We start from the raw sequence: 17,016 nt of genomic DNA, 5'->3' as shown, positions 1-17,016 counted from the left end.
TCTTACAGATCACCAGATCCTGAGATCAGGCTCTTCCCTTGCCTTGTAGAAGGTCCCAGACCCTTCTCAGAGTCTTGGGGCAGCCTGCTGTTAGCAATCCCACCATCATGTTCTCTCATCTCTCAGGCCGTATCTCCCCCTTTAGAAGAGGCTGAGGTAGCAAAGGCTGTGACACATGCTGTCCTGACTTGAAAAGGAAAAAACCCCCAAAACAACCAGCAACCACATAATGGATGCAAAGCTTAATCAGGTCGGAGCACTGGCATTAACAGTGGAAAATGTAGTCCTGAATGAACAGGGCTAAGTTTGTCACAGTGTCAACTGCCTGCCCTCCCCTGCCCAGCTGGCAGGCTTCCTGTGGGCTCACACACTGCCCTTCTCTGCTTGCAGCTGCTGCCATGTGCTTGGGCTCCAGCATACGCCTTCAGCTCTGCTTCTCCATCTGCATCTCCCCAGTCCCAGTTACCTTGTCATCTGGACACCAAATTCTAGTGAATGCAAAGTGTTGGGGGGCTATTTCACTTGGGTACATGGAGTCATTGAAGCTAGAGCCTAGCTTTCTCCTCTGTGTGCTGAATTTTCCTGGTGGGAAAGGCAAGGCACCCCAGTACCTCCAGAGCTTCGCCTCACTAGTTCATTTGGAAAGTCTTTACGCTTTTTCCAGGCATTTATCCAATCTTTTTTGGCTGGCTTCTTCTACTTCAATACAAGTTTTGCTTCTTTTTGTTTGCAGTAGCCTGAATTTTTAATAGCTGTAGGGATGCCTCACAGAAGCCTTTATTTGGTTACAAGGAAGCCAAGCAGTAAGATTGCTCAGCTCTTTGTTTCTGTAGCAGAAAGTTACGTATGAGAGACTATCCTAACTGAGAGGCTGTTTCACTGCACTGAAGTCAGTCAAGACTGATCGTGAGTTTGTGACCGAGGTGACCCGAGTCATCCTCTCTGAGAGCACTAGAAAACTGAGCAATGCTTGTGATGAAGGTCTCCAGTCCTGCAGAGCCACTACCTGGATTTCCAACCACGCATTGCCAAGTGATGCACTGTGAGAAAGGGGCATTGACCCTGCTATTGGCAGGACAGCCCTCCAGCCACTGCTGGTTTTAAGACTGTCCTTCTCCTCAGGGTCATCATCAGTCCATTTGATCAGTCCCTCAAAGGAAAGGGGCACCAGCACTAGAAGGTTCCCCAGGATGTGATGTCTGTGCCACGTATTCATCATCTTCCTGCCTTCCTCGTCACTCCTGCTAGGATAATTGAGGGAATTAGGGCTGGGGGTAATCTTCATGACCCTTTAAGAAAAGGGTCAGGAGTGTGACCTTCAAGGGTAAAGTCTGCAGCTTCAGTGTCTCTGTGTGTGTGTAACTGCTGGGAAAATGTGAATAAGGACAACCCATCTCAGAGTTGCTCTTCCATCCCTGCTAAATCCTCATTTCCCTCTACAAAAAGGTTTTAAAGCCAGCTCCCAGGTATTTGTGAAGGGAGAGAGGGAGAACATGAACTTGACAAGTTAAATGCAGGTGAAAAATCACACTGTTTTGCCTGCCCAAGAATTTCACAGTCCATCAGCCAGCCTGATTTAGAAAAAATGCCTATTTTTACTTAGGGTTTTCAGTAAGGATGTGGTCCCTAAAGACCTGCTTCACAGGAACCCTCCCTTTAACAATCAGCTAATTAATGGCCTTGTTATCTGTCAGCTTTCTCCTGTGTGCTGCACAGCTTCTGGGGGAAGGATGCAGCCAAAGAATGACAAAGTTTTCCACCCTTCTCACCCCCACCCTGTGCTGGGCTTGGTGCCATCCCCAATTAAGCTCCAGTGCCTTGCCTCGTGTTATCGTAGAAAGCAGGACCAAAGGGCCACTGAGAGTCACCGTTCCCTCCCTGCCCCTCTATTGCACTGACAGATGTCTGGCTTGGTAACAGCATGGACCTATCTCCATCGAGGTTTTTTTACTGACCGGGGATTAAGTCACTACAGTTTTTAAGCCAAGTAAGAAAAAGACAATGCTACGGATTGTCACCGGCACTGACAGGAAGGAGCATGGATTGGGATGTGCTTTCCTGACCTCCTTCTGTGCTGAGAAACTTCTTTATTTAGATTTGTTCTTCCTAAGAGACTGCCTCTTCCTGTGGTGGAGGAGCACGTATGTAGTAAACACGTGTAGGTGGAAGCCTGTAGGTAACAGAGCACATCTCTGATGGAAACCACGTTCCCTGCGGACACCCCAATTGTGAGATGCCCCAAAGCTGGTCAGAAAGAAGACACAATATGTAAGATGAGGTGAAGCCTTTTTAGAATTACGGCCATTATATTAACTTCTTTTAATTTCTGACCTTCAGATCTATTTCCCTGCAGGATTGTATCTAAACTTCTCAGAATTAGGGATGGAAATCTGCTTAGAAGGGTCACTTGAGATGTTCTGCGTCTTTTGCTTGGGCTGATGTACTTGATATATCAGGTCTGTGGTAATAGAAAAGGGAGATTAGTCTGGACTGTATATGGTGTTGCTTTCCTTGCTGATGGGCACAGTGCTTTCAGTTTGGATGCATGGATATTTTGTAGGGTTAATTTGAAAATCAGCAGGATCCTTCAGGCGGCTCTTGATGCTACATTTCACCAGGCTCTTTGAAATAAAGCCCACATGAACTCTCAGGAACCCTTCTGTCATCGCGTCATGATGAAATGGTTGAAGGCGAAAGTGTTTTTAAATCTCACAAATGCCTGTTCACAGTGACTTCAGAGGTGGTCCCAGAGGCATGGTGATGCTTTCTGTTATTATGGGGAGCTTCCCACTTAAGGAAGCAAAGCTGAATTAACTCCAACTCCAGCCACTGCAATTCTGCTCCTACTTTGTTAGAAGTGTACCTTAAACAAGACTTCTAGTGAACCTTTTCCATAGTTTCTTATACAGAATGTATTTGCTGCATGTGAACATTAAAGAATACACTTTAAGCAATGTCTTGATTCTTTTATTAAGACAATGTATCTATTAATTGGGGGACTTGCTGTTGTTTCTCCTCTTGCTTCTTTCCTACAACAGCTTTGCCTTCTGTTCTTTATCGGATAGTTCAGCACCCCCAAGAAGACAAAAGCAAGGCAATAACAGGGATTCTGAGAAAAAAAATAATGAATCCTGATGATGATGATTATACTTACCTGCTGTCTGATCGATGGGGTGACATATATAGGAAGGACTTCATGTTTGCAGCACAGAGCACTGTGCATTTCTGCTCTTTTCTCTGTTAGGCAATGGAGAATATAATGGTTAATAAAAATGTACCCATGGTTTGCTTGTCCTTTTGGCCAAATGGTAGCTGGGTTTTGACACAGCTTTACTTGTCTTGTGAATGCATTATCTGCTTATGGTGTGGAATAGGCTTACGAAAGCTGAGCTGCATTATGCTGACGCAAGGTCTATGCAGCTTGTACTTGCAGGAAGTGGTTTGGGCCTCAGAAATCAGCGGACCTGAGAACTGTGGGATGTTGCCAAAGAGCTTTTAACGTTGGGGGACAGATAAGACACTATTTGTTTTCGTTTGCTGGGAGCTTTCGTTTCATATAGGTCATCGGTCTCCACCTTTCTTCTCTGGAAATTTCCTTGGAGAGGCTGTGTCCCAATCAGTGTCTACAGTTGTCTTCTGCATTCAGCAGTTTCATTCATTTTTCTTGTGACTACTACTGTGTTTTTGTAGTTTATTTTCCCCATTTTTCATTCTTTCAGTTATTTTTTTTTCTTTAGCTTCCTCCTCATCCCTTAGTTGTCCTCATCTACTTTCCTTCCTCCATTTACTCACAGACCCGCTTTCTCTTGCTCCTATGCCTACCATGCATATTCCATCACTGCCTTCCCTTCCTCATCATCCCTCAATTTTGCCTTCTTAAATTCACTTTACTTCTAAACCCCAGGAGAAGACTAAGCTCCTAGGGATCATTGTGATGGGAAGAAACTAAAACATGATGAATTAACTGTATCAGCAGTGAATGAGAAGCTGTAGGAGCCTTTGAAGGAGTGGCTGTTACAGTTCTGCCAGCTTCCTACCAGGCATTGGAGTTGAACTCCTCAGCATGTCCAAATAATCTGTCTCCAAAGAAGGATCATAAGTTGTCATCAAACCATCTTTGACAGGAAAAACTGACCAAGCAGGGATCTTGCCTCTCTATTTGTAAGAGTCCTGGGCACCCCTGTGGTGTGATATAAATGAGAAGGTGACTCATTCTGGACAAGCAAGTCACTAATGAGATGAGTTGCACATCTAGGAGGTGTCTTTTTTAAAAGCTTTCCTGTTAAAGATTTTCTGTTAAAAGATTCCTGAGTTTTTGCATGGAAATGAAGGGCCATGATTCAACAGCAGGCTCTTTGAGCTCCCAGACAGAGCTGATTACTCCAGATAGCCACAATCAGATGGCCAAAGTGGATGGTTGTTTTCTTTTTTTAAGAATCTTGTATGGTAGAAAACTGGGGTTAAAAAAAATGTTAGGAAGATCTCCTTCAAAGAAGAATGATTTCTTAGAAGGGCTTTTTTCTTGTGGCTCCTACTCAGGCTGGCTCCTGTTGGAAAGCTACTGATGATGTCTTGTTTTTCCATGGGTCTGTACCTGTCTCCTGCTCAACAAGTAAAATGTGTGTGCATACAAAATTCCTTTGTTGCTTCCTGCCTTCTAACCAGCATAGCTGTGGGTGCAGTTTGACAGGGCTTGGAACTTGAGTGCACAATAAACTGCCAAAGTTGATCTCTAAAGTTGGCACGAGAAGGTGATCTGAACGTGCTGGACCTGGATGGAGTAAAAAGCATGGATTCTGCTGTGAATCACATTGTCCATCCTTCTGTCGTGTCTCTGGCAGGTCTATAACCTGACTCAGGAGTTCTTCCAACGAGGTAAACCAGTCAACGCTGAGAGCCAGAATAGTGTGGGCGTCTTTACACGGGACGTAGTGCGCAAACGTGTCAAGGCCGATCCGGATGACACAGAGGCCGTCAAGAGGCTGAAACTAGCCATGATCCAGCAGTACCTTAAGGTGTGTGCACACATTGTTGTTATTTTGTTTTAGCTAAAAGCAGACAAATCTTGAACCTCAAACACCTGGCTAAACCTTGCCTATCACTGGGGAGTTGCTTTCTGTGGTCCCTTGCAGCTGGGGAAGTTTGTGTTCATATTGACAACTTGTCCTCGTGAGCCATATCTGAAGACAGTGGGCTGCAAGACATAATGCCTTTACTGGTTTTTTCTGTTTTCTTCTTAGCTTATACTTCCAGCTTTCTAATTTGAAGGGGCTTTCCTAGGCCCTGTTAAATTTTCTGCTGTGATTTAATGTTTTCTTACCATCTGAAGCTGCTCTATTGTCAGGTTCTTTTAGTAAAATCTGGTCTTGTGCCTAACACCTGGGACCACATGAGCCTGCCTGAGTGTCTTTTGCCCCCTTCTGCCCCTGTCCGTATCTCAGAGACCAGAAGAAAGATAACTTTGATACTAGTAATTTGCTGAAGAAATCCCTAGAAAGCATTTTGAAGGTAAAGCAGTAAAATCAAAGGTAGGTTGTAGAAACCCATGCCCTAATCCTCTTTCCTCACGGCTTCCCTAGTTCTTTTTATCTCCTTGATGCCTTGGCCTAAATGAGATCTCTGTGGGATGAGGACTTAATGCTGCATCAAGCACTCCATAAGTAAAGTGTAACAGTCATTCCTATTTCAATTATAATGACTTAAAGGCTTATGAAATGAGGCAGGAGAGGCAAGCAGCACTCTGTGGCATGGGTAAGTGTATGGTATTCATTTTTCACAGGTGGGAAAGCTGAAACAAAGAGAAATAAAGACTTAAAGAGTCTCACAGGAGATCTGGGATAAAGCTGAGCTTTGAACCCAGCTGTCCTGAGCGCTGTTTTGATATCTCAGTGTCCTAACCCAAGAGCTTGTATCACAGGGTGTCTCCACCTGCCACATACAGACTAGTTATTTATTATGTTATCCATGTAACATCACCCGTGCAGACAATGTTAGTCATTTGATATAGCTCTGTACTTTCCTGGTGGTTACTTCTGTGGTTGCTACAGGTTGCCAGAGACTTTTCTGCATGTCTTGCGAATCCCTTCTCGTGTGTAATTACCTGACAACAACAAAGCTTCTGATACTTAAGACTATCACATCAGAGCAGTTGCTGAGAGAAAGGGGATTAACTGGTGTCTCTGGCAGAGTATAGTCTTGGTTGTTGCCTGTTTTTCTCCCTGGCATTTTTCCTTCATGGCTGAAAGAATAAAATAGCCATCACTTTTTGTCATCTTCATAATGTAGAGTGTCCTGTTGGAGCATCCAGGCAGGATGAGTGACCTGTTGTATGACCCAAGGTGCAGGATTTGTGTTGTGGGCCATCCAGAACTGACCCTGGGTGAGTCATGAAGAGTCCACTCGCTCAGCCATCAGATGGAGTGGAATCATAGCAGTCTCAGACGATAGGTCTTCCTCAAGACCCAGCTGCTGGTGACCTGGCCCAGCAGTGGTGCCTGCTCTGTCTTCATTGGGCAGTGACCAGGAAGGGGCAACTACCTGTTTGTCAGTACAGTCACAGGAGCAGCCTGTGAACTACTTAGTACTACTTCAACTTGTTTGCTTGACATCTTAGCACATCACAGAGATTCCTGCCCTGCACCAGGATGGTCCACAGGGGGAGGGTCTAGGCTTGCTAGGTTTCCATTAAAATGTGTAAAGGCCTGGAAAACTGGCCAAAGGGTGAGGCAAGGAATTGTAATGTTCCCTTTACCTAAAATGCTTAAAGAATTACAGTGTGTGAATCCTTGTGACCCCAGTTATTTGAAGATATTAAGATCCCTGTGTCCCATGCCTTGGTATTATCATTAGAAACTTATCACAAGGCAGGACGAACATCCTGCCTTTGTTCCACGGATTGTTGGAAGCTATGGCTCTGCAAACATTAACCAACAGGTCCCAAATCTCAAGCTTTAATAATCACATCAAGTGAATCAAATGCAAGTGTCTCACATCTTGGCATTTCCCTTTTCTGTCCCCTTCAGGACCCCTTCTGTGTTGGGTCCTCTCATCTCTTGCAGATTGTTAGCTTGGTGATTGCTGACTGTTTGACAGCACATTGAAAGCTGCAGGCAGCAGAAATAGCTGCCAAAAGTTTTTCATGGCTCCTCGTAGGATCATTTATTAACATTGGAAAGAGCATCTGATTTACATAGCTCCAGCTTCTGTTGTAGGAACACCAAGCAGCTAGTCCCTGGCCAGTGAAGTGGTTTTTAAATTATAGAAAGCAGTCAGAACTGTAACCCAGAGTCATGCAGAGGCAAAGACATCCTCTCTGAACTCTGGATGATGCAACTGTGGCTGATGCAACCAAAGCTGTTACAGCTTGTTACCATGACAAAATGGTTTCTCTGGTTGAAAGGAAGCCTAAGGACTGATTTATTTTTTGTCAGATCCTATGGCCAAACATTTCTTTACTAGCAAAAATAGTGTGGTTTAAGAGTGGGATTCCCACCTTGTGCAGCTCCCTGTGCCCTTGCGATGTTGTGTTGTGGCAAAATAAATTGGTCTGCAGCAACGTTGCTTTTGTGTTGCTGTTTCTTAGGTAGAGAGTTGTGAGAGCAGCTCCCACAGCATGGATGAAGTCTCACTCAGTGAATTTGGGGAGTGGACCGAAATCCCTGGGGCTCATCACATCATTCCTTGTGGTTTCATTAAAATTGTGGAGATTTTGGCTCGCTCCATTCCCGAGTCTGTCATTCAGCTCCGCAAGCCAGTCAAGTGCATCCACTGGAACCAGTCGGTCAGCAAGGAGATTGAGAGGGTGGCTGACCACAACAGTGACCTCCCTGAGGAGGACAAGGGCTCCAATGTCTTCGTAGAGTGTGAGGACTGTGAGTTCATTCCAGCTGACCATGTCATCGTGACTGTGTCCCTGGGAGTCTTGAAGAAACGCCACGAGAGCCTGTTTCATCCCCGCTTACCTGAGGAGAAGGTGATGGCCATTGAGAAACTAGGAATTAATACGACTGACAAGATTTTCCTGGAGTTCGAAGAGCCTTTCTGGAGCTCTGAATGCAACAGCATCCAGTTTGTCTGGGAAGATGAGGCGGAGAGCGAGAGCTTGACTTATCCCGAGGAGCTGTGGTACAAGAAGATCTGCAGCTTTGACGTACTCTACCCACCAGAGAGGTACGGCCATGTCCTGAGTGGCTGGATCTGTGGAGAAGAGGCTTTGATTATGGAGAAGTGCGATGATGAAACTGTGGCAGAAACCTGCACTGAAATGCTACGTAAATTTACAGGTCAGTCCTGTTTTGACTCCTTTGGTGAGTAGAGAAGAGAGGGAGAAGTGGGTCTGAGGTGTTGAATAACTCTAGGAAGGAAATGCACTAAAGTAATTTTTAGTTCTTTGGCATTTCATGTCCCTTTGAATGGGCTGTGTATGTACTTCCAGCATACCTCCTGCTTGGGTGTGCCTGAAAGCTATTTATGCACAGAGGCTAATAACCAGCTCAGGAAGTGGTGGGCAGATTGAGGATGCTACATCCTCTGCTTTATTTAATTACAAGTAACTCTTTAGCAGCTGGAGCTGTTGGACTCAGCACTCCTGAGGACTGATCTCAGCTGTGAAAAGCAGCAAAGCTCTTTTAGAGCTTTTGGAGTTGGACCTGTTTAGATCAGCTGAGATGTGGTGATTGAATCGCATCCCTGACTTCCATTCAACATGAGGCTATATGGAAATCTCATTGGCCAAAATTTCAAAGAATAATTTGGTCTTGAGAGTTCCCATTTTCTGGGTACTTCATTTAAACCTTCCTGGACGTCACAGTTTTCATGTTTAATGAGCACATGTCATGTTAAAGGCAGCAGTTGGAGCAAGACAGATCTTAGTGTATTATATTGAAAAAATCCAAGCTGAAATCACTAGAAGTGGTAGTACCTAAACATGCTGGGCCTTAGTTTGTCTGCAGTCACTTCTCTAGAGGTTGCACACCTTCCCAAGAAAAGAGCTTTTTATGTCTGCAGGTCTTTGAGATCTTCTGGTGGAAGACACTGTACATGCACAAGTGTAAGGTAGAAGCACTGAAAGAAATGCAGGTTGATTTCATTGGCAGTCTTGAAATAAGGATTTTGAACTCATACATAATTATGAGCAGCATCTTCCAAGATTAGGTGTATTTTATGCTATTCCAGAGATAGGTCCTGTGATTAATCTATTTATATCTGCCTGCTAGCTTGGGTTAGCCAAATCTCAACACCCAGTGGGATTCCAGCCTTACTGCTTGGCCATGGACCTCCAATTAACTGAAGAAATAATTTGCCCTGTGCTTGCAGACCAGTTGCTAACAACAGCATTGAGATCTAGAGAAAGAGTCCTGCAAGCTGAGGACTACCTGTGTCAGTGGCTACTGCTGAAAGAGGTTCTACTCCTCTCTTCAGAAATCGTAGGGTAGACAGTGGATTTAGAAACCCTAATGCAGAGACCAAAACTGAATCCTTGTTTCAGGTTGTTCAGCATTGCAATTATATTGGTTGATGGACCTGTGGCTCCCCTGCAGCCTGCAGAGAGGTGGGATAAATCAATGAACGCTCAACTCTGGGCAGCTTCTGCCTCCTGAGCTGTTTGTTTTCGGTGGTGTTGGGTATCCCTGCGTTATGTTGCAGGGTCAGTACACACACGCCTTCTTTCCTCCTAACCTCACGCCTTCTTTCCTCCTGACCTCAGCAGGCCAACTGCTGCTTTACGCAGGCAGAGCAGGATGCTCTTCTCTTAAGGCCAAGTTGTTCCAGTGCTGACGTTGCCCAGAGCATACAAACAACCTTGTTTTTTGCAGCTCTCCTTGCTTAAGACCTCTTTTTTTAAAAAAAAAACACAACCAACCAAACAAAAAACTCCATCTCAATTAATCAGTAGGAGTTTTGCTCTTTGGGTCTTTCTTAGTTTGGCAGGTGCTCCTTCTTGTGCTCCTTCACTGTTGTTATTATTTGCGTGTGTTGGATGTTCCTCTCTTCCTCCCAGGATGGAAATATGTTGGCACTGGGTGATGGGTATGTGCTGCAGTTGCTCTTCCAGCTGATACTGCACCTGGTCACTGTCCATCAGACTCTTCAGCAGTGTGATCTCTAGCTCAGCCTTATGCTAATCCTGGGTTATCTTACCCTGGAGAATTTCAGACAGAATTTACTGTGGCCCTTCCCCTGCAATGAACGTTTTATGCGTGAGCTGGGAGGTGGCCTCTCAGCCGCTTGAAACTGCGAGAAGAAAATCTTTTTCTGGAGCACCCAGTACACAACATGACCTGTTTCACTTTCTGCCCTAAAAAGCTTATTAGTTTTTAGAAAACCTTTTCACGGATCTTCCAGGGTGCCCTCGCTAAGGTAGCTGGGTTTGTCCTGTTACCCTTGCTCCTGTTTTCTCTAGCAGGTTCACAGAGGCAGCAATACATCAAGGCTAATCTGGGCCAGGTTCCAGGCAGGCTGAAATAACAGAAGTGTGCTCAGCTCTCCCTGCACCTACCGTCTTCTCCACTAATCTGTTTCACTGGGAGTGTGGGGGTGGGTTAGACCAGCTAGAGGGGGCTTGTGGAGGGACAAAGCAGTCTTGTGTCTGTGATCTAACTATAGTCATTTCTGAAAACGACTGGACTCCTCTGGTCCAATTAGCACCTCCTAACCCAGCTTTTAAAGTGTTTCCCACCACCCAGCTTCATGTAAGTCAGCTAACTGAGTTGGGAAAGTAGTCCTCCTAGGATCCTAAGCTCACTGGAAAGACAGCCTCTTTGATAAGACAGTTCAGATCTTTCACACTTCACTTGGTGCTCTGCAACATCTTCTGAAGAAGTTTTTCTCTAATGATTGTAGAGAAAGCCTTATATTCAGTAATGAAAGTAGGTAGTATGAGCCTTTTAATGTTCACTTTGCCTTTTGTAGCTAATCCTGGGTTATGGATTCATGTTATGGGTATGAAATCCCCCATGTTCTTATTTCCTATTCTTCTATTAAAGAATTAATGCATTGCCAGATGGGTTACCATCTTTAGCTGTGTTTTCCCGGTCTGTTGCTCATGGAGGCCTCTGCTTTGGCTTCAGAAGGTGTTGGACCGGTCCCATCTTAAATCCATTCTTTTAGACTCATGCTGAGAATTTCTCTCTGAGAGGTGACCGTAAATTTCACATGCAGGTTAGTGTTGTGGCTTATCTGGCTTTGCTGAGAAAAGCTCTGAGGATTGTTCTAACCTAAGAAGCCTTGACAATTACTGCTTTTCACAACTGGATGGCTGAAAAGCAGTGTCCTCTAAATGTGATTAAGTGAGATGCCTTTGAACAATTGGAAGTCTTGCTCTGCTTTCTTTGTTGGCTGAGCTCCGAGTGTTCAGAGCCAGAAGGCAGTAATTGCAGGCCTGTTCCCTTCTGAAGGACTCACTGATTTGTCAGGCTGTGGCTGGAGATGCCCTGAGTTGTCCTCCCTGTCCTCCAGCTATTTCTCTAAAGGAGAACAGATCTCTTTTAGGTTCTGTGACATATCTACTAGCCCCAGGTGGTGCCTGGGATACCCTAAGGTCCCTCTGGTGTCTGTACAAAAAAAATGTGTGGGTACTACCATAAATCTCTGTTGGCTTTGACGGGATCTTAGATATTCTGCTCTCAGGTAGGCAACTAAATTTGTGTCTTAATTTAGATCTGTGAGTTGATTTTATGAGAATCCTGTGTCTCATAATCAGCTCCATACCCCATAAATCTGTGTAGCCTTTCCTGCCAGTACCTGAATAAAGACAGGATTGTTTGAGGCACATGGAGTTATCTTCCATAGCTTCACTAATGGAAATCTGTAGCATAAAGATATGTTCCCTCCTATTTTAGTGAAGGCTAAGGTCCTTTTTTAGCCATTTTATCTCTCTTTGGACAATGGAAACTTAAAAGTTTCCATATCTGTGTTAATTGTTACTTTTATCTGTAGGCAAAGGCACATGTTTGCCCATCTATTTAAAAGCAGATTGAGAAAGTACAATTAAATATGTTCCTTGAATGAGTGTGGCCCTTCCAGTCTTTGTAGTTTCTGTCTTGCAAACAACAGTTCAGGATCAGAGCTTGTGTTATGTGTTACTGTCTGACCTTCAACCAAGCTCCTCCTCTCTGTGTGCAGCAGAAATGAAGGTCTCCTGATTTTTCTCTTAGAAACAGCTCCTCACATTAAAAGGTACATAAATGCAGAAGTGCAGGGGTGCAGTAGTTGCACAGTGGACACTTAGATCACGCTCACATGGTCTGATGTGCTGGAGAACCTTAAAGGAGCTCATGAGAGTTGGTACATCTGCACCACGCAGCATGGTGCTAGGGAAGGAGTTTGGCTTTGGTTCTGGGAGCTGCACAGCTGTGTTTTAATGTACCCAGGCTCCGTAGCCCTGCTCCACGCTGGCAGCTGGCTCAGGGAGCTCTGTGTGAAACTCTGCCATCTGCCTGGTGCCACGTGCTTCATGTTGCTGTGCTGCATCGCGTTTCCCGTGCGGTGGAGTTGCTATGTGAAGAATAGTTCCCTGGTGGGAAGGCTGCTGTTTACCTGCTTGTATACACAGTGCAAAGTCATCCATGGGAAACACTAGAGAGGAACAAAGCTGTTGCTTTTACCGGTCTGAACAATTGCCCTATTAAATATTGCTGGATTTATATCATTCTTGATTGAGCTGATAACTCCACAAACCCTTTCAAGAACAAATTTCACTCTTTTAGCAGATCTGTGAGCTTATCTGCAGGCTGACAAGCCCTCATCTCATTGCTTGTCACACTCTATGTTCCTAATGTTAATCATCTTTTTATCAGCATCTTGTTGACTCCTGTATTGAAAATCTTCTGCATACTTTGACAGTGGAGCAAGAGAACATGCACCAGCTACAGAAGAGGCACCACCAGCTCACTGCAGAGACTCCCTTTATTTGAAAATACATTGTGTGACTGGTTTTGTGTACTGCAATGTGATGGATGACTCTTTTGGCCCTGTTTGGTGTTGTGTTGTCTAACAGCTTTCATGGTGTGTTCTGGGCTTTCCCACAGCCTTTAAAAATAAAACGTGATAACTTATTTCCTTGACGCATCTCAGCGCTCCCTGTTCTCAGACTCCCTTGGGCTTTTCACTTCCATCCCAGGCATTCCTGCTTTGAAGATTCTTGGAGGAGAGTATTTTAGAGGCTTTGTTATCCTAAGTTGTTACTCCTGAAACAACATTCAGTTGTAGGATGTATTTTGTTTGTAGGGTATATTTATTTGCTAGTCGGTGCCATATTTTGATGTGGGGATTGGTGGTTAGAAAGTGTTCACAGTGTACTCTGGCAAGCCATTAATCTGCCTTTGCTCTGTTTCAGCCTTGTATTTCATAGCTCTGGTTGACACACAATACTCCTAAAAGTGGTAGCTGAACCAGGGAAGTAACCTCCTCCTGATTTTAAGGAATTGAAGGCATGACTAAATAATTGTTTAGTAGAACTCAATAATGTAACGCCTAAGTAGTCTTTAAAGTTGGATGTCTTCCTCTCTAAGCTGTGATGAAGAAAGTGGGGGAATTTGGATCATCTTCATAGCAGGCTAAGCATGCTGAAATGTTAGAGAGTCAGGGTCTGAAGCAGGCACAGGAACCGTGCAATGTCTCTATACTTCTTGTGCTGATAGTGTTTTAGGATTACAGAACCATAGAATCATTTAGGTTGAAAAAGACCTGTAAGATTGAGTCTAACCATAAGCATAACACTGCCAAGTTCACCACTAAACCATGTCCCAAAGTGCCACACCTGCACATCTTTTAAATACCTCCAGGGATGGAGATTCAACCACTTCCCTGGGCAGCCTCTTCCAGTGCTTGGTAAGCCTTTCAATAAAGAAGACAGACTCAACCCAAGTAGCTGAACCTTGTCTGGAGGGTGCCTCAAGGGTGGGTCTTGACTCTCCTGCAGAACGATTTTCTCTTCCTTGCAGTTCTCCATGTCCCATCTCTTCATTCCTCTCCTGCTAAGCCAGATGTGATCACAGGACCCTGACAAAATCTCAGTCAATGACACTGAAATGCTCACAAACCAGCCTAGTAAGACACTCGTCAAACTATGACCCTTCCTGTTTCACTTCTACATGAGGTTCTTGTGCCAGCAGCGGGTGGGTTTCCTTGGCTACAGTCTTGGATCCCATGTTTGGGATGCGGACAGTGGCTGATGATGGCCTTATCATTGGTGCACTCAAGTGCCCCTCACTTCTAGGTCCTACATCCTCTTAGTGGAAATCCTGCTTCCATCTAGAAATCCTACTTCCATCTAGAAATTCTACTTCCAGCCTCAAAAGCCTTCTTTCTACGCCATGTGCAGCCCACAAAATGGGCCTGCTGAATTTTAAGTTCATTTTGGGGGCAGCTGGTTAGCAGCTCAAGTGAGCAATACAGGTTTTGAGAACTTTCTGACAGGTTTTCCTCTGCCCTCACATAATAAGGATTTGCCTTCTTTCCATTCCTCTTCAGAGGCACACCTCTCTCCCAAGACTAGCTAAAAATCCAATTTAGGCTGGTCATCCAATTAAATACCTAAAATTAGGTGGGATCAAACATATGCTTGATCACCACCAGGTTCCCCATGGCAAATGAGACCGGAAGAGGTTCTGTATTTTCAACTAGACCGTGTCCAGGGTTCACTGAAGCTCCCCAGTCTTTTAGGAACTTAAATATTTTAATGCTTTTCCAAAATGGAAGACTGCAGCTAAGATTAAAAGGGATGCTATTTCTGTTAAATAGATACTTAGAACTCAGTAATAGAAAAGAGGTTTGTCTTAGGGCCTCTTCCCTGTAGCCTGCAGGAAGTATTTTCAGTAAATCAGACTGAACACATGCCACCCCACACCTTTCACAGGCATTGCCATGTTTTTTCTTGAGCACGGTCTTACTTTTTGTCTTCTGCTTTCCACCCAGGGAATCCAAACATTCCGAAACCTCGCCGGATCCTGCGGTCCTCCTGGGGCAGCAATCCCAACTTCCGTGGGTCCTACTCTTACACCCAAGTTGGGTCTAGTGGGGCTGATGTAGAGAAACTCGCTAAACCACTGCCTTATGCTGAAAGCTCCAAAACTACTGTAAGTATGGCCCAAATCAGTTCTCTGGCAATAAAACTAACATGATACTGGGTAGTGGGTTTTCTGGGAGGGAGGTTGAATGAGACAATCGTTGGTTGGGCCTCCAGTAGTTTTCTCTGGACAAATGATGTATGTAGGATTTCACCTCTCTAATCTTCGGAATACCAACATCTTAGGGATACCACATCTCTCTCTGAAATTATCAAGGGCTGCTCATGGATGTGCCTTTTTTGGAATTGTGTTCTCTGACCATTAGCCTTATTGGCCTGTTCCAAATGTCTTAGGAAAGCACGTGGTATTCTGTTTTAAAGCATAGCCTGAATATGCAGCATTAAATATGGGACGCTGCTAATGTCTAGGTCTGAATGTGTCAGAGGTGCACACTGGCAAACCTTTCTGTGTTGGCAGTATAAGTATGAGTGAGGCCCAGTCCTTGGCTGGGGGACTCACGCATTGGCAGGGGACAATGAATTTGCTCCTCAGATGCTTCCTTTGCTTTCTGAATATAGCAAGGAGAGCAAGAGCACAGATGGAGGTAGTTACCACAGCTCAGCTGATGAGCAGTAACAGATTAAACCAAACTCACCCCATCATTCAGGGTTATGTGTCCAAATCCAAAGACAATGGGTGATGAATATGCAGCCTCCAAGCAGCTGCCCAGTCCATTTCCTCCACGCAGAGCCTCACTCCACCATGTAATTTTGTTCAGCACAGAAACCTACTAAAAAAGATAGCAGGAGCTTTAGGAATCTTTCTCTGTAGCTCCCAGGGAAGAGAGGCACCTGAAATTCCTGCCTCAGAACTGAGTTGGCAGCAATTTTAGCAAGCACCTAACTATTGATGCAAGGGATAAGAGACTGTGTCTCACCCTGTGGGTTTTGAGACATGACTATTTTTCCTTCTGAAATTGCTGTCCAGAAAAAAAAAATCCTTAATGCCTAAAAGGCTAAAGTATAATTCAGGGGAGCAAAGGGAGGAGTTGGTAGAGACGTGAGGTGCTCTGTGACTCGTGCAGATTTCTTTGAGGTTATTGGAGCCAGTATCTGCCAGGCATATGGCATCGAGAACAATCTTGATGTTGGCAGATGTGTGCTGTGCCCTGTCCCAGTGGGGCATCACACTGGGATTTTGGGAACCAACGCTCTAAAAACACTGGTGTCAGCTCATGGGGACGTGTGAGGGCACAGAAGTTTTGTCTGCTTTTAGCCTCATGTCTGCTTTCCAGTATGCACTGCTGAGCTTTTCTGCTTTTCTTATCCTCTGCAGCCGATGCAGGTGATGTTTTCAGGGGAGGCCACTCACAGGAAGTATTATTCCACTACCCACGGTGCTGTGCTTTCTGGGCAGAGAGAGGCCGCTCACCTCATCGAGATGTACCAGGACCTCCTGCAGTGCCGGAGCTGAAAGGCCCCATGGCTGTGAATGCCACCAATTCCCACATCCTTGTACAGGTGTGTGGAGGGGTTCTTTTTTAATTTCAGTTCACAGTAGAACAGCCTTTATCTTTTCTATTAAAAAATAAGCCCTAACTGTTTAAAAAGTTAGTCACCAATAGCTTCATTTCTGTGTGCTGTATTGTTAACAGGGAAGGGTGCTCCTTTTGTCTGGTAAACTGTTTCTTTGTCATTTTAATTCTAACTTCACTTTTGGTGCCTATCATATTTTTTTTTCTTTCTGTATTGTAAGTGCCTTCAATACTAAAATAAATGTTGTAATAAAAAGACTGGGTGCTTTTGTATTTCCTGGATACTTCACTCAGTAACTTGCAAATCTTTTATTCAATATTATAAAAATAGAGTTTTTCTCTCTCCTACAAAATTTGGAGTAAGAAGATCTTGAGATAGATCTGGATACTCAAGGTACTGGTTGATCTTAACTGTTTATTCAAAGAATTATAACTTAGAGACACAATTGTTGTCTTGTGCAGATTAGCACAGAA

The 17,016-nt window shown here is 44.5% G+C and overlaps 1 protein-coding gene across 1 annotated transcript in view; it reads left to right on the top strand.

The window, feature by feature from the left end:
* Positions 1 to 16,800, top strand: part of SMOX (spermine oxidase) — a 53,498-nt gene extending 36,698 nt beyond the window's left edge. Inside the window, exons 4-7 of the mRNA XM_014936096.1 lie at positions 4,842 to 5,015; positions 7,583 to 8,282; positions 14,917 to 15,077; positions 16,344 to 16,800. Coding sequence (XP_014791582.1) covers positions 4,842 to 5,015; positions 7,583 to 8,282; positions 14,917 to 15,077; positions 16,344 to 16,481 — 1,173 coding nt within the window. The 3' untranslated portion in view covers positions 16,482 to 16,800. The remainder of the gene's footprint in view (positions 1 to 4,841; positions 5,016 to 7,582; positions 8,283 to 14,916; positions 15,078 to 16,343) is intronic.
* Positions 16,801 to 17,016: the final 216 nt, after the last annotated feature.

This window comes from Calidris pugnax, unplaced genomic scaffold (genome assembly GCF_001431845.1).
Source record: "Calidris pugnax isolate Ruff unplaced genomic scaffold, ASM143184v1 scaffold14, whole genome shotgun sequence".
Lineage (NCBI taxonomy): Eukaryota > Metazoa > Chordata > Aves > Charadriiformes > Scolopacidae > Calidris > Calidris pugnax.
The sequence above is the reverse complement of the archived record's forward strand: the minus strand, read 5'-3'. Positions and strand labels throughout refer to the sequence as shown.